The sequence below is a fragment of the Schistocerca cancellata genome, chromosome 7 (genome assembly GCF_023864275.1).
Source record: "Schistocerca cancellata isolate TAMUIC-IGC-003103 chromosome 7, iqSchCanc2.1, whole genome shotgun sequence".
Classification (NCBI taxonomy): Eukaryota; Metazoa; Arthropoda; class Insecta; order Orthoptera; family Acrididae; genus Schistocerca; species Schistocerca cancellata.
This window is the reverse complement of record NC_064632.1, coordinates 407,114,533-407,132,956: the sequence shown is the minus strand read 5'-3', so window position 1 is coordinate 407,132,956 and position 18,424 is coordinate 407,114,533. Positions and strand designations below refer to the sequence as shown.

The window sequence follows — 18,424 nt, the reverse complement described above, 5'->3', positions numbered from 1 at the left end:
GACTGACACTATGTGGCCATTCCATTTCATATCTCTCAAAATTGTTATATACAAGTTTTGAATGAGTTGACCAATGCCAGCTGTGACTCATTGTTATTGTAGTCAATGGATATTACATTTTTTTCATTTAGTGATCTGCATAAGTTTACAAATCTGAACATTGAAAGCTAGTTGCCAATCCTTACATCACTTTGAAATCTTATCAAAGACTGAATAAATACACTCCTGGAAATTGAAATAAGAACACCGTGAATTCATTGTCCCAGGAAGGGGAAACTTTATTGACACATTCCTGGGGCCAGATACATCACATGATCACACTGACAGAACCACAGGCACATAGACACAGGCAACAGAGCATGCACAATGTCGGCACTAGTACAGTGTATATCCACCTTTCGCAGCAATGCAGGCTGCTATTCTCCCATGGAGACGATCGTAGAGATGCTGGATGTAGTCCTGTGGAACGGCTTGCCATGCCATTTCCACCTGGCGCCTCAGTTGGACCAGCGTTCGTGCTGGACGTGCAGACCGCGTGAGACGACGCTTCATCCAGTCCCAAACATGCTCAATGGGGGACAGATCCGGAGATCTTGCTGGCCAGGGTAGTTGACTTACACCTTCTAGAGCACGTTGGGTGGTACGGGATACATGCGGACGTGCATTGTCCTGTTGGAACAGCAAGTTCCCTTGCCGGTCTAGGAATGGTAGAACAATGGGTTCGATGACGGTTTGGATGTACCGTGCACTATTCAGTGTCCCCTCGACGATCACCAGTGGTGTACGGCCAGTGTAGGAGATCGCTCCCCACACCATGATGCCGGGTGTTGGCCCTGTGTGCCTCGGTCGTATGCAGTCCTGATTGTGGCGCTCACCTGCACGGCGCCAAACACGCATACGACCATCATTGGCACCAAGGCAGAAGCGACTCTCATCGCTGAAGACAACACGTCTCCATTCGTCCCTCCATTCATGCCTGTCGCGACACCACTGGAGGCGGGCTGCACGATGTTGGGGCGTGAGCGGAAGACGGCCTAACGGTGTGCGGGACCGTAGCCCTTCATGGAGACGGTTGCGAATGGTCCTCGCCGATACCCCAGGAGCAACAGTGTCCCTAATTTGCTGGGAAGTGGCGGTGCGGTCCCCTACGGCACTGCATAGGATCCTACGGTCTTGGCGTGCATCCGTGCGTCGCTGCGGTCCGGTCCCAGGTCGACGGGCACGTGCACCTTCCGCCGACCACTGGCGACAACATCGATGTACTGTGGAGACCTCACGCCCCACGTGTTGAGCAATTCGGCGGTACGTCCACCCGGCCTCCCACATGCCCACTATATGCTCTCGCTCAAAGTCCGTCAACTGCACATACAGTTCACGTCCACGCTGTCGCGGCATGCTACCAGTGTTAAAGACTGCGATGGAGCTCCGTATGCCACGGCAAACTGGCTGACACTGACGGCGGCGGTGCACAAATGCTGCGCAGCTAGCGCCATTCGACGGCCAACACCGCGGTTCCTGGTGTGTCCGCTGTGCCGTGCATGTGATCATTGCTTGTACAGCCCTCTCGCAGTGTCCGGAGCAAGTATGGTGGGTCTGACACACCGGTGTCAATGTGTTCTTTTTGCCATTTCCAGGAGTGTATTTGTGCAACTTCTTTCAGACAGTACTTCAATTCAAATAACTGCATCATCTGCAAGAAATCTAATGTTGCTATTTACATTTTGAGCAAGATCATTAATGTAAAACGTGAACACCAAGATTTGCAACACACTTCCCTGCAGAACATTTACATCTACTTTTTTTAATGATTCTCCTACCAAAATATCCTCAATTCAGCCACAAATTTCACTTGATACTGTGTATAAACATACTTTTGATTATAAGCGCACGTGTTACTGCACAGTGCCTTGATTTTGGAAGAGGTGATGAGGGGATAATGTATTTAAAGGATGGTATGAATTTTGTGTATTGAACCTTTAACCAGTATGTGTGACATTTCACATGATACAGGTACTGGACATGTGATTATTTGTAGAATGTTGTTGCAGTACTACATTTAGAAGTTGCAGGTATTGGGATTTTGCTCCTTATATCAAATCTGTGAGGGCTTTCTTCATCCAAATATTAATAATGATGCTTTCCCCACCCATATTTTATTCACCGATATGGCCTCTTTTAAGTATGCCACTCTAGTCACATTTGGAACAATGAGAATCACATGTATTTGCCTCTGTCCCTCCAGCAAAGGTCTTCTGTAAGCAGTCGGTAATCATTTTACAAGTCCTTTATTTATGCCATCATTCTTAATTGGAGCAACTTACCATTAGTTTATGCATAGTACATTCATGGTGCTCTAAGGGACATCACTGCTTTCTGTTAAGTGCTTTCTATTAACTGCACTGATAGTACTTTCTTTTCTTCGCATCTGTGTCAAGATTGTAGTGTACATTGCTCCAATTGCCTCAGGGCTGACCTGATAGGCCAAATAAGTGATGCATTTCATGACATGAAACAGTATCCTTCCATGCTCCTGGGAGATGGACAGTCACTATTGTGAAAGTACCAAGCATATAATGAGGATCAGTCAGGCACTTAAACATCTGTTGATAATTTATTTGAACATGCCTTTAATTTTTGTGTAGCTGTTATCACTATCAAATGTAATTGTTGGGTTCAAATTAATGATTTGAATATAATAGAGGGAAACCCTCTTTCCTGACGAAGCAACCGTTGGTTGCGAAAGCTAGAATTTTGTGTGTATATTTGTGTTTGTGTGTCTATCAACGTGCCAGCGCTTTCATTTGGTAAGTCACATCATCTTTGTTTTTAGATATATGTTATCATTATCAGAAATTTACAGATGCCTGAAGTGCACAGTTGAGAAATTTGTCTATGTGAGAGAATAGTTACTAAAATGAAATGATCCTCTGTTTGTCAGTGAGATCCTAAAACACTTGTATAGTAACTTAATGTTGAACTGTTGGACATCACTGATGTAGAACTTAAGGCAATTAAATGAAAATGAATTACTTTTATCCTATGCTTTTCAGACTTGAAAGGAAGTTCTGGACCAGACATGAAATACTTGATGGAACACAAAAACAAAATTGACACTGATTTGCTTTCTGAAAACAGAGATGAAGTGAATGTGTATATTTATGAAGGTGGTGGAACAGCAGCTAGTTCTTTTTCATCTTTGTGTGCAGGTATGAAGAAGATGTAAATATTTCATAGTTAACAATAAATTTGAGAAACAGTGACGTATTAATTAGATGAAGGGTTAAATTCTCAGCTTCTTCATTCACTGCATGTGCTGTTTTGTATAACTGTGTTAAATTACCCCTTTTTTTTATTATTATACTAGATGAGTTCCCGACATTTCCTAGGTCAGATATCCATCCCCTCCACCCTCCTCTCTGTCCATCTGCTCCTCCCCCTTCTGTCCATTTGCTCCTCCCTCCTCTGTCCATCTTCTCTAGTGCCCCCCCCCCCCCCCCAACTCTCCTCCTCCTATTTCCTTCCTCTTTTGAGATCTTCCTCCCTCCCCCCCACCCCCTTTTTGTCTATGTATATCTCTTACTCTCCCACTTTCTATTCATCTCCTCCTCTTCACTTTTTCTGTCCACCCCTCCCCCACCCCACCCCCATCCAGTTCCTACTTCCTCATATCCATGTCCATGTCCTCCTTTCCCCCTCTCTGTCTATCCATTTCCTCCTCCCCCTCCTTTCTCCATATTTTCACCCCCACTCCGTAAGGAGATTGGTGGTTCTTACCCCCAGAGTATTTATTTCTAGACAGTAAGTAATATGTATGGTTAAAATTTACCCAACACATATGTGACATATATTTCACTTATATTTAATATATTTCACACATATTTGTACACATATTTAACTGGTATCTCTAGTAAATTTTACCCAGCAGTTTTGTTTTCAAGCAGCTCGATGCTCATGATGACATATCTCTTGAACTAGGTGTTGTATAATGATATAATTTCGTAGGTACATTCAGTGCTGTATGTGGATACTGTCTGCAAAATGTGTCACAAATATGGTTAAATGTCACACCTGATGTGGTGGTTTTATTGTATGAGCACTGAAATTTTTCCCTTTCATCATTTTATGGAAATTGACAGTGCAAAAAAAGTTTCTTAAGGGTTTGAAATTATGTGTAAAGTTTGTTGCAAGCAAATCAACACCAGTGCAGTTGAGATAGTTTTCTATGTGCCTGCAGCCAGTAAGATATGAACCTGTGCTATGCTTCTGCCCAGCTCTTCAGATCTTAAGCAATCTCATTGTCTTATTTTAACGTTTTTGGTGCTTAATATTCCTGTCATCTCAACAGTATTTCATTGGTCCATCTGAACACCATATTAAGGTGAGAATCTCTTTGCTGATTCCTTCCATGAATTGTGGCTCTTTTATACATCTTTGTAAACCTGAAGCACATGTGTCAGAAGCCATGCTGCTGCTCCCAAATGCAAAGTGAAGGTACAGCACCCCACTGGTGAAAGCTTCCAGAAATGATAAATCGCTACCAAGCATGTGGGTCAAAACATTATGCCTGCTAACCTAAGAATAATTTTTTTAATACCATATGAAACAGGATTTAACATTTTACTGAAGGGAATCCCTTACATCTACTTCTAATAGTATCTGCCAGTCTAATTTCAGTTAATTTATTTAAGACACAGTACCAACAGTAAGAGTGGTAGCATCTATCTGCATCTCATCATACACCATTCTGGCCAATATACATTTTCCAACAATGGCAAGGCTTTTTTTTTTTAATGCTGAACTTCCCTAGACCTAGATCACCTTTAAGTGAGCCTATCATATTGTTGACAATACATTACCAGCATATGGTAGGAAAGCAACCAATCTACTTTCATCTTCAGGTGCATATTATGCAAAGGACTGAACACCAAAGCATGGCACACCTATTTCTCAGTGTAGGCATTCTTCTTGAATGTAACTTAAGGTGTTGTAGCTATTGTGTCAAAGTTTCTCAGATGGCACAAGTTGTCCTTGTCAATGTCCTCAGCTCCCTCATGAAATGGTATGGTGGTTGATAACTCATTGCATGACTGTACCAGTCCACATGCATTGGTTTTCTATAAACACTGTGTTCCAGAGTCTCCTCGTCCTTTCCGTAGACCCATATGTATAGAAAAGGAAGCTTTCTACCACTTCTTCACACATCCATATTCTGACAGATCAAGGGATGCAGCTGTTACTATATCTTTATATAGTAATATAATAGAGGGAAACATTCCACGTGGGAAAAATATCTCTAAAAAGAAAGATGACGAGACTTACCAAACAAAAGCGCTGGCAGGTCGATAGACACACAAACATACACACAAAATTCAAGCTTTCGCAACCAACGGTTGCCTCATCAGGAAAGAGGGAAGGAGAGGGAAAGACGAAAGGATTTGGGTTTTAAGGGAGATGCTAAGGAGTCATTCCAATCCCGGGAGCGGAAAGACTTACCTTAGGGGGAAAAAAGTACAGGTATACACTCGCACTCACACACATATCCATCCGCATATACACAGACACAAGCAGGCATTTGTAAAGGCAAAGAGTTTGGGCAGAGATGTCAGTCGAGGCGGAAGTACAGAGGCAAAGATGTTGTTGAAAGACAGGTGAGGCATGAGCAGCGGCAAATTGAAATTAGAAATTAGCGGAGATTGAGGCCTGGCGGATAGCGAGAAGAGAGGATATGCTGAAGGGCAAGTTCCCATCTCCGGAGTTCTGACAGGTTGGTGTTAGTGGGAAGTATCCAGATAACCCGGACGGTGTAACACTGTGTCAAGATGTGCTGGCCATGCACCAAGGCATGTTTAGCCACAGGGTGATCCTCATTACCAACAAACACTGTCTGCCTGTGTCCATTCATGCGAATGGACAGTTTGTTGCTGGTCATTCCCACATAGAACGCTTCACAGAGTAGGCAGGTCAGTTGGTAAATCACGTGGGTGCTTTCACACGTGGCTCTGCCTTTGATCGTGTACACCTTCCGGGTTACAGGACTGGAATAGGTGGTGGTGGGAGAGTGCATGGGACAGGTTTTACACCGGGGGCGGTTACAAGGGTAGGAGCCAGAGGGTAGGGAAGGTGGTTTGGGGATTTCATAGGGATGAACTAAGAGGTTACGAAGGTTAGGTGGACGGCGGAAAGACACTCTAGGTGGAGTGGGGAGGATTTCATGAAGGATGGATCTCATTTCAGGGCATGATTTGAGGAAGTCATATCCCTGCTGGAGAGCCACATTCAGAATCTGATCCAGTCCCGGAAAGTATCCTGTCACAAGTGGGGCACTTTTGGGGTTCTTCTGTGGAAGGTTCCAGGTTTGAGGAGATGAGGAAGTGGCTCTGGTTATTTGCTTCTGTTCCAGGTCGGGAGGGTAGTTACGGGATGCAAAAGCTGTTTTCAGGTTGTTGGTGTAATGGTTCAAGGATTCCGGACTGGAGCAGATTCGTTTGCCACGAAGACCTAGGCTGTAGGGAAGGGACCGTTTGATGTGGAATGGGTGGCAGCTGTCATAATGGAGGTACTGTTGCTTGTTGGTGGGTTTGATGTGGACGGACGTGTGAAGCTGGCCATTGGACAGGTGGGGGTCAACGTCAAGGAAAGTGGCACGGGATTTAGAGTAGAACCAGGTGAATCTAATGGAACCAAAGGAGTTGAGGTTGGAGAGGAAATTCTGGAGTTCTTCTTCACTGTGAGTCCAGATCATGAAAATGTCATCAATAAATCTGTACCAAACATTGGGTTGGCAGGCCTGGGTAACCAAGAAGGCTTCCTCTAAGCGACCCATGAATAGGTTGGCATACGAAGGGGCCATCCTGGTACCCATGGCTGTTCCCTTTAATTGTTGGTATGTCTGGCCTTCGAAAGTGAAGAAGTTGTGGGTCAGGATGAAGCTGGCTAAGGTAATGAGGAAAGAGGTTTTAGGTAGGGTGGCAGGTGATCGGCGTGAAAGGAAGTGCTCCATCACAGCGAGGCCCTGGACATGCGGAATATTTGTGTATAAGGAAGTGGCATCAATGGTTACAAGGATGGTTTCCGGGGTAACAGACTGGGTAGGGATTCCAGGCGTTCGAGAAAGTGGTTGGTGTCTTTGATGAAGGATGGGAGACTGCATGTAATGGGTTGAAGGTGTTGATCTACGTAGGCAGAGATGCGTTCTGTGGGGGCTTGGTAACCAGCTACAATGGGACAGCCAGGATGATTGGGTTTGTGAATTTTAGGAAGAAGGTAGAAGGTAGGGGTGCGGGGTGTTGGTGGGGTCAGGAGGTTGATGGAGTCAGGTGAAAGGTTTTTTAGGGGGCCTAAGGTTCTGAGGATTCCTTGAAGCTCCGCCTGGACATCAGGAATGGGATTACCTTGGCAAACTTTGTAAGTAGTGTTGTCTGAAAGCTGACGCAGTCCCTCAGCCACATACTCCCGACGATCAAGTACCACAGTCGTGGAACCCTTGTCCACCGGAAGAATGACGATGGATTGGTCAGCCTTTATATAGTAAGGTTGACACCATGTATTGACACCATGTACTTATCATCATTATACTTATAAAAATAGATAGGTTGTGTGCAGCACATTTACCACAAACCATTAATAAAAACTGAAGTGGTGGAGCACTGTCTAACCAAGAGACTCATAATAATGTTAGATGAGACACACATGGTCATTATAAGTTTCCATGTGGTGTCAAAGTTGGTGGACACAGGCGGTCACTCCTGCATCTTGCTATTGGGCTGTCTCTTAAACAGGTTAATTAAGGTTAGACTGGCAGATATCATAAATAGAGTCAAGGGCTATCCTTTAAGTAAAATTTGTAACCCCGTCTTATCTGATATTAAAAAAGAATGGCCTCTGGCTCAGCCAGCAGAATATATTGATACCGGATACATGAACAATGTCCAATTGAAGATGAATAATTAATAATAAATGTTAAAGGAAATATTATCTGCAGAGCTGCATGCAGCAAGATCTCAGGATAAATATTCTCAGAATCTGGAGTTTCACTCTTACCAGAAAGATGGCTGAAATTCTTTCTTGCTCCACAAAAGGAAGCTTAACACCTTTGCTAAGATATTCAATATGCAATTAATTTAATAGGTGATTGGGATTGGTGTTGTCTTTAGCAGTGATATCACCTGGCAAAAGGCCTGGAGGTGGTGTTCCACAGAATCCATCCTCTTGGTATTTCCAACATTTCTTCATAGATTTGAAGTTACTACAATCATCTGTCTTTTACCAAACAGCAGTTTGTATGGATATCCACAGATCTTAGTCTTTAATTGAATATGTACTTAAAGTTCTCACTCCACTTGTTTAAGATTAATCATTCATTGTTTGTACTCTCTCTTCAGTCAGTGGTAATTCTCTCAACCTTAGCTGATGTTTTCTTCCTTCCAGTACCATTGTTAAACATTCTATGCATTACATACCATTATACTTCAACTTGATATTTCCACATTCCATTGTGTTTTTTACATTTTTAAAGGCCTTCCTGGATACTGTTATTTTTGTCTGTATTGTACACATTGTATCCATATACTTGCTCTTTAAGTAAAAATGCGTTCTTCATAAAGCAACAAAAAGTGTCTTTTTGCTAGAGCTAACAGATCCCCATCAGCATGTCTCAAGGCAACAGTAGGTGCCACTGTAGTTCGTGAACTCCGTGGAATTCCTAGATCAAATGAGACTGCATTGTGATCTCTCAAAGTGGTGTTCTAGTTTACAGTCCAACCAATGATTCTACCAGTGTCCAGTCTTTTCACCAGCATTACATCAATATTGGTAGCTGCACCTATTCTATTCTGATACATATTTAGTTGATCACCTCTGTTCATGAAAAGCAGTTCTAATTCATCCAACACACCTCATAGTAGCAGACTGCTTTCATTTGTCAAATAGCCATGCCCTTGAACTGTGATTTCACACTATACTTGTATGGTAAAAGATAACTTGGCTATGCTATTGTTAGTTTTCAGTTTTTAGGTACATAATGCTGGTGAAAAAAAAAAAACTGGTCATCTATCTAGCTTCACCAACAACAGTGAGGTGTTGCCATATAGACATATATAACATTGTGCTAGACAATTGGTTGTGGCTGACACATAAAGCAGCTTTGGTAAGCCCACTTCAACAGTCAGGGTTCTTCTTTCACAGTCAAAACTATATTATTAACAGTTACTATACAGTAGGCACCAACTGCATAATGTACAGTTGCTTTAAATTTATTTAAAGTGTTAGTTATCTGTGAAAATTGCATGTAAATAATATAACTATCCATCTGCCGTCTGTTATACCATTACTTGCCTACTCCAAACAGTGTTAATTAGCATGAGTTTTATGCTGCTGGGGGTTGCCCAGAATGAATTATTCATTTAGCTGAGGGCTATGTTGGATCAAAAAATGTATATATCTCTGGCACCGTAACAATGTCCTTATAGATTTTCTCAGTGTTCATCACTTTCTGTGTCTACGTGTACAACAGCCTTAGTAAGTTGTGCAGATCTGCTCTCAGAAATGGACATCACTTCAGAGTTTGAAATTACTCTTTCCCATAGCATGTTTTAACCAGAAAGACTTTCCTTTAAAGAACTAGTTTGATAAAAATACGCAGGGTGTTAATTTCAACTGATGACATCGAAATATCTCAAAAACTGCATATCGGATAAGTGATATGCCACCCACGTGTGGGTGATGGCGGGGCGACTTTGAAATCTTCAATGGGAACCCCCAATTTTTATTGAAGATTACAATTCTATGGAAAAATCTACATATGTTTTGTCTGAAACATTTTCTTCATTTCACTGCAGATGGTGCTGTAATCGGAGGAGCTGAAATGGGTACACAATTTTAATTTACGACATGCTACTCAGTGGCCCTTGAATTTCCAATGGCATGTGGGATCCCACCTCCATGCTGTGAAGATAGGAAGGCCAGTATTTCACAATTTCTAATTGGAAACCCCATCCGCAGTATTGTATTCCTTTGACATAGTGAACAGGGGACTACTCAATGTGCCACCATGTTTGTGTAACGAATTACAATCTATCATAACAGGCAGTACACTGCGACTGGAACTCACTTTTCATGTAGATGTAGAACAGATGGCGGTTCTAAACATTTCAATACTTACACAGTGTTTATTCCCTGCATACCTACCTCTCATTTGGAGAACAGACAAGCAAGTGAATGTTGAATGTTGCAACCACACAAGAACAAACTGAAAGGATCCTGATTTATGGAGAATGTAGGAGAAGTGTTGAGGCTCTTGTTGCCTTGTATGCCAAGTATTTTCGAGAGAAAGCTCGCTCTTGTTATTCTTTTACAGGATTGTGAATACCTTTATGTCTGATGGCAGCACACAGGCCAGCAAAAGGAAAGGGAGCAAACGTGTTACAGGAAATGCTAATGAAATAGCTGTACTAGTCGTAGTGCAACACAACCCATGGATAAGCACCCAGCAATTACACTGCAGTTCCAGTATGTCCATAGTTAGTACTGTCACACTACTGCATTGTCATAAGTATAATCCATACAACATGGCATTGCATCAAGAACTTCATTACACTGATTTCCACAACTGGGTAGTGTTTTTTGAATGGGCCCATCAACAAATGCAAACAATTCACATGTTCTTTACCAAGATACTATTTTCAATGAGTCTACATTCACAAACCATTATAGCATTAACTGCCATAATGCATTATTGGAGTGTAGACAATCCCCGCTGGTTACTGCAAGTTGACCATCAACATCCTTGGTTTGGTTAACATATGGTGTTGCATCATGGGGAACAAACTCACTGGTCCATATTATATTGACAGGCATAGTCCATATCAATTCAGGCAGGCTAGTAAAAAAATCTTACCTTCACAGTCTCGGATGTTTTTGAATTTAGCTTATGTTAAAATTAAGGGCTAAGTAAGGAACATGTATGTTTTTGTTTCCTTCAAAAAAATTTATGCTCCAAGATACAGCCCTCCAAAGGCTGCGCATACCATTTTGAAGATGTGAATTTTGGAAAAAATTTTAAAATGTTGTATCTCTGGAGCAGTTCTAGTTTTTTTTTTTTATTTTAAATATAATTGCTTTATGATTACAAAGAAATCCTCCATTTGGATTTACCTGTCAAAGTTTACTACAGCGTTCTGAAATTTTTTTAAATAATTTATGGATTTTTTTTTAATCCCAATCCATAAAATTTTGATTTTTTTCTGTTGATTAGTACCGTATAATTCTACATTCCCTGAAAAGAAGAGCTTCCACTTTTAGGTTGAACAGGTTTTATAAACAACTGAAATTGTTGCCATACATAAAACCTGTTTTATTACAACATTATCACATAAGAGGCTCATAAAAATCAGAACCTAGCCTAATTTAACATTATTTTAATTCTGAAAGATGAGTAAGAGACTCATTTTTCAAGCATTTTAAATGGTTCCAAAATGTATGGGAAAGGTCGAAGGATTTAAAAGGTTTAAATTTATACAACTTCTGTGCACTCTGTTTTGTAGGTGAAAATGGCCAGTCAATGAATTAAAAATGTGTTCCATTGCTTCAGTGTCTTCCTTTGATATAGAGTGATACCTTCCTGTTGAACTAATAGGAACTGGAGCACTTACAATATTAAAAACATTGTGAACAGCAAGTGAGCACTGATGGTGTTGTTGCTGTCCTTCAGGTGGAAACCTATATGCAGCAGCTGGTCCATGCAGTAGCATACAGTTCACTACAATTTCGTTTAACTCATAACAGTGTCCATAATCTCTGCATCAACCAGTCACAGTCATACACACACGCCACTAACAAGCACCTAGCAGCTCTGTCCCACTGTGGGACTGAGTTATGTCACATTGCGCAAGGGGCAGGCACCATATTTGAAACTGACACTCCCACATCCTTATAAATGTCAAGTCTATTTCTCTGCTTTCGCTCAATATCCAACTCCTGCCCCTATGTCCTACTATAGTGCATTTAAAATAAGTTGCAACTTTTGATAGTTCAGTACAGAGTGAGTGGAGGGAAGCGTAATTGCCAGTGTATGCTGGGTGCATCAGCAGATGGCCACAGTATAATGAGAGATGTATTTGGCGCAAAACCTGGCAGGCTTGCTTGACTGCATGAACAGCAACTCGCGCACACTGGCTGATCTGCGATCTTTCTCAAATGATTTTAAAGAAACTATACTGTAATAAACTCTGATTCTTGCTCATCTTATGCTTTAATTCATCAGCTTCAACATGCACTGCCTATCATTTCATTAGTGGTCATAGTTATTGTGATATTTCAATAATAGGTAAACTACTGCCAGAAATCCTTAGTTTGAAGTAAAAAAAGTTGTCACTATGAATTTGTGTCTTGTGCATGTTAGGTTGCATTTTGCTGCATATTAAATGTAGACAATAAATTGAATTATTTCTTAAACTGGGAAGGATCACTACATGTTTCCAATCTTGAGAAAATGGAATGTATGCAAAGCACTCCATCACGAACTCGTGCACTGATGAGAAAACTAGAATGAAATATTCATAAATTCCTCATATCTCATAAAAGGTTTGAGATATCAAAACAAGATTTTTGGAAAATTATAGCACGAAAAGACTAGAGTGTTTTGCCATATGATTAATGTGCAAAACTTCCATATTTACTGCGCTATTGAAGCAACAACAGATTTTTTCAATGAAATAATGTTATTATTGAGCTCCTTTGATAACTGGTGGAATGAGAATTGCTGTGGGTTTTGCAGCAATGTAAGTGAAGAAGTTACATATTTATTTTTATACTGAGAATTGACTGTTTCATAAATTATTGACCTGACTTGCACTCAGTTGTTAGTCTAATAACACACTATTTCAGGATTCTGTCACAATTTGAACTGCATTAGAAAGTCAGTAAGATGAATATTTCTAAACTTTATTGCGTTTTGACAAAAGAAGCAGATTTTAACATGCTCTTCAAAGTGTCGTATGAAAAAGTTTGTGTCGGATAGTTGGGATCCCATAGCTGTGCCATTTGTCATCTCATAATATTTGTTGCAATACAAAAAGTATGTAGTCATTAAGGCATGGCAGAACATCTTGACGATATCAGGTAGAAAGTTTTGTGCCAAAAGACCCAGCACTCTTGTGAAAAGTGACACAAAGTTCAGCCTAACCATTATGTCATTTTGGTCTATCTTTTAACAGAGACTTGGGTTACATGCTTTGTAGGACATGGGGGCAGCCTTTTGACATTGAGCAAAAGCAAAGGCATAGGTTTGATATTTGTAGGGATGTGGGAGCAGCAGTTTCAAATGTGACACCATGTGACATCACTCGGTGCTGTGGTGGGATGGAGCTGGTAGGAGCTGCCTAATTTGCCTTCTGCACATTTATCACTCCAGCTCTCTCTGGAAGGTTCCAGGTGCTGCCATTATATCTATACAAACAGAACACCATACCAGCCAAGGGCCTTCAGTGATTTTTAACTCCTGATGACAATGGTGGAAACAGCTATTGAAAGCTTGCATGCTTTGCTCGAATTGATGTGGCTTGTAAACTGAGAAAATTTTATTGAATTACGCCACTGTGAAAGATGATGAGGGCACAGATCAATAATATAATAATGTGCTATAAGATATTGAATGACAAACAGTGAAGAGGATAAGGAACTTCTTAATACTGCATATGTGTCTTATGTTTATTCAGTGGGAGTAACAGAAGGCATGGAAATGAGTTTTCTTTGAAATCAATGACTTTTTTACTTTTTTGTTTTCTGTCTTTGTCTGTTATTCCCAACTCCTGCAGATCTTTCTTAACTTCTGTAAACAATGAAATTTGGGTTTCTTGATTTTTGTCAAAGAAGTTGAATATTTTTTTGTCAACGTCTTGTTATCCATTCTATTTAAATGGCCATAAAATGTAATCCATCACTTTCTCATTGTATCTATTATATTCTCAGTTTTTTTTTCAGACATTTCCTTCTTGCTTCTCAATTTCTAATTCTCATTTTCATACTTTGGACCCATTTTTTTTCTTGTTATTCTTCATTCTTTCTTCTCCAAATTATTTAATTGTTGGCTATTTTTCGGTCAAGGTATTCTGAGGCATAAGGACACCCTGTTGTAATTTCCACACTACAATAAACCTGAATCATTACATTTTCCTTTTAACTCTACTTTCACAAGTGTTCTGTCAAACACACTCTAATATAATGCTTTCTTTTTAATGTATATTAAGAGCATTCTTTTTATTTTGTGGTCTTGCTGTTCCAGGTTTTCAGGAAAAAGAACCTGATACTGTGAATTTTGCACAGAGGGGATCATTTTGCATTTTATTGGAGAAACAGTGCCAGACAGAATTGTAACAGTTGTATTGATATTTACAGATTTCTCACACAAATCAGGTTTCATTAAGTTTTGTTAATATAAATGTACACAAAATTCTAGAGCTTCTATACTGTAAGTATACTACTTCTCAGGGGAAGGATCTAACAATCCCTATCTTCAATGTACCAGGAACATACCAAGTGCCTAACAGATAATATTTCAAACCACAGCTGACTAAAAAGAAATAGTATGTAGGACTTGCACTAATTATTGAGAATTTTCTATCCACAACATTTTGAATATTTTTGATTGTATCAGTGTATTAAGAATACAAAATATTAATTAATGGGTGGAAGAATTAATGAACATCTGTGATATTTGATAAGTGTTATTTCAGTGAGTTGCAGTATGTGAATGTGATAAAGAAACAGTAGGTCTATTCCTGCAAAATACATGCCAAAGATTTATTTCAGTTGTATTGTGATACTATTGAATCAGGTAACAGGAAGCCTGTATATTTTTACTACAAAGAAGAAAATTTACACCCTTCAAATTCCAAATTATTTTCTTACCTGTTTTTGTAATGCAAATACACCAGTCCTAACCTGAAGCTAGAACTTTTCACTCAATTTAATGAACATGTATTCCACCATTATTTTAATAATTATAAACTTTTTTATATTACTGCTATTGATGTGAACAACTTATTATCACTAAATCAGTTTTAATTTGTCCATTGAACTGTCAAATTACTTTATTGTACGCATTATTCAAATTAAAACTTTTTGTGACTGTATCCAGGAAACCATACCTTAAATCACACTACAGGATTTGATGGCGCAAAGGATAAATAAAATATGGATAAAAAATATGTTATTAAATTTCAGTTCCATCTATTGAAGGGAAACTTATTATGAAATTGTAATTCCATCTACTGAAGGGAAACTTAAACCGTGTGTGGCACACAATCACAAAATTTGTGTGGCCTGAGAAAGTCTTCAAATTAAAATCTCCGTGTGGACTATAAACACAAACAATTTATTTTATTTTATTTTCTTGTCATTCAGTAGAGCCAGTTTTATTATTTAGTAAACAGAAAATTGAGTTTTAAAGCAAGGAACTTCTGGACACGTAATTGATTCCCACTTCAAATGATATCAGAATATACAGTTAAAAGAAACTGTTCTGCAACTTGTGGTATGGTTTTCAGAGATAGTCTGATATTAAGGAGAACACAAATTTTGCAGAGTGAAGATGTTGCTCTCTCTATATGTCATAGTCCTTTTTCACAATAATGAAAATTTAAAACATGAGTATTTGAACTTGGCGGCATGTGTTTACGTCTGTGAGCTATATTTATTTTATTGATGATTTTTGGATATTTGTATTTATTTATGAAATAAAGAGTGAAGACTGTAGATTGCTGTGTTTCATTTATCACAACCTAAAAGTATCACTTACCTGAAATGAAATCTTTGAGTCAGACAAAAGCTACTGACTCAGTGTAACTTGAACCAACAAATTTGAGGGGCAGCCAACTGTGAATGTGAATTAACATCAGGCTGGAGAGTTAAGCAAATACAAAAATTAAGCAGGTGGCACACTTGTAGGTTAGAAGCAAAGTTCATATTTCTGTCTACCCACTGTCATTTAGGTTTTTCTTGATTTCATGAATCACTGCATCTGAATTTCTGAACTGTTCTCCAAATTTGTCCTACCAGATTGCTACTGCAGCTGAGGATGTGCTGTTCATCTGAAAAACTTGACAATATTAAGACATTGAACATAGAACTCTCTTGCGGCCACAGGGTGCACATTAACGATATAACACTAAGCTTAAATGTGAAACAGCTGGATTTCAGTCCTGTTTCAGTTGTAGGAGATAATGAAAGGAATTTCTGAGTTATCTCAACTACGAATGAACAACTCTGTCATAGAACACAGTAAATAATTTATTAAGCATCAGAATACTGGTGAGGAGCGCAGATACATATACACTACACACCATGAAGAAGCCAGGGGAATACATCACAAAGAAGTTTGTATACAGTCATTTCACTGGAGTTGAGCAATTACTCAATGTTGTGGTCATCACGTGAGCTCCCCTCCTTTGAAAATCTGTACTGCAGCTCGGAATGATGGCACATTTTGCCTTATCTGACTTCTATCCTCCCCAAGGACTTTGGGGAGGTCACCAACTCATGCCTGTGGCAGGCTGCCTGGGCGGAGGCATGGCTGGGCCATTTCTCGACAGAGATGGAAACAGCAGGAGCCATAAAGAGCACCTGGGCATAAATTGGCACACAAGGAGGCAGTGCTGTTGAGTTTCAGAGAATTAAGCCATCTCACACCCTCCTTTACTGTGCATTTGATTGCTTGGTGCGCCAGGAATCTCTGGGAATTTGAATTGTATTTGTCTACCAGTGTGAGTGAATAATGGTGCAGCAGGTGGCAGGACATGGGTGTCTGCATCCCCCGATGAGGGTGTCACTTGAGACAAAGCAGAGAGGCGCATGGCTGCAGGGGCATGGGGTGCAGGTGTCAGCACAGGTGAATTGCATGGTAGTTCATCTTGGGGAAGAGCAATGGAGGTAGGTTTGAGTCTTTCCATTGACTGTATCAGTGCCTCCTTTCTTGTGGATGACAAAAGTCCTAGGTCCTCAGCAGAGCATTTCATATGCACCAGACTGTGGGGAAGTGAGAGATGGCCGAACCGCATCATCATGCAACCATACATGCTTGATGTGTGTAGTTCTTTGAAAATCAACGGATCACATTGACCATGTTGTTGCAGGCTGCATGGGCATAGACGATTGATGTGTTGCTCCAATTTTTTAAGAAAGTTCAGCTGGTCTCCAGGGATCTGTGCTGGTGAAGGTGCGATGAAGTCACCCAGAACCCACATTGTTCACCGAAGACTAGTTGTGCTGGGAAGCAGTTCAAATCCTCTTTTAAAGCTGCCCGGAAGTCAAGCAGTGCCCAGGGCAGAATATCAGTCCATGACTCTTTGTGGCACATGATGGTAGATTTGAGCGACCAATGTATGCGTTCAACAATTGCATTGCTAGCAGGGTGATAGCTTGTGGTATGAAGGCGATGGGTACCACACAATTTGAGTAGATGGTTGGATAATGAAGTTTCAAACTGACAGCCTTGGTAGAAAACCATATGTTGATCAGTGCTGCGGCAACAAGTTTAGTGGTGACGTCAGTGAGAGATGTGGCCTCAGGTCTCCTGGTGTAACGATCAACACTGGCCATTAATGCCTGATAGTGGACCAATCAGATCTAAGTGGATGTGGACAAAGCATGCTGACGGTAGATAGAAGTCCTGAGTAGCGACATGCACATGCCATGAGGTTTTTTCTCATGCAAGGCAGGAGTGAGCCCATGTGTTACTATCATTTTTGACCCCATGCCAGATGACCTTGCTCGTCACCAATTTGACTGTTGCCTTGATACAGAGATGTGACATGTCATGGATTGCATTGAGGACCTCTCAGTGGTGTTTTTGCAGGATGAGTCGATGTAATTGATTGCCACCGCTGTCCACCACATTTCATATGAGGAACCATCAAGCGGTACATGCACCAGATGATGTGAGGTGGAGTTTGCACTGTGAATGTAGTGTTGAACGAAGGTATCTGTGCACTGGATATCTACACTTTTTCGCCAGTCCACCATAGTAATACTTGCCACTGTTCACGAGAGGCAGTCAGCAACGGTGTTATCTTTGCTTTTTATGTGGCAAATTTTAGTTGTGAACCGAGCCACAAAGTCTGGATGTTTGGCTTAACACAGTGAGACATATTCTGTTGACCACAGGAGAATGGACATGTGAGGCCGATGATAAGTAAATACTGTGAAATGTTGACATTCTAGTATAGGTCAGAAGTGTTTGATGGCAAGATGCATGGCCAGCAGTTCTCTGCCTATGGCACCCTGTTCTGTTTGTGCTTCTTTCAGATACTTGGAGAAGAATGATAAAATCATCAAAGGTCTTTGTATGGTGTGGAGCATGACAATCTTGAACTGCAGAAATCTTTTCCTGCAATGGAGCTACACCAGAATGGGAAACCTTGTATCCCAAAAA

At 40.5% G+C, this 18,424-nt stretch overlaps 1 protein-coding gene across 1 annotated transcript in view; it reads left to right on the top strand.

The window, feature by feature from the left end:
* The window catches only part of LOC126092793 (putative neural-cadherin 2), a 96,742-nt gene extending 81,066 nt beyond the window's left edge, over positions 1–15,676 (top strand). Inside the window, exons 7-8 of the mRNA XM_049908522.1 lie at positions 3,051–3,206; positions 14,279–15,676. Of these exons, the coding sequence (XP_049764479.1) occupies positions 3,051–3,206; positions 14,279–14,370 (248 nt within the window). The 3' untranslated portion in view covers positions 14,371–15,676. The remainder of the gene's footprint in view (positions 1–3,050; positions 3,207–14,278) is intronic.
* The last annotated feature ends 2,748 nt before the right edge of the window (positions 15,677–18,424 follow it).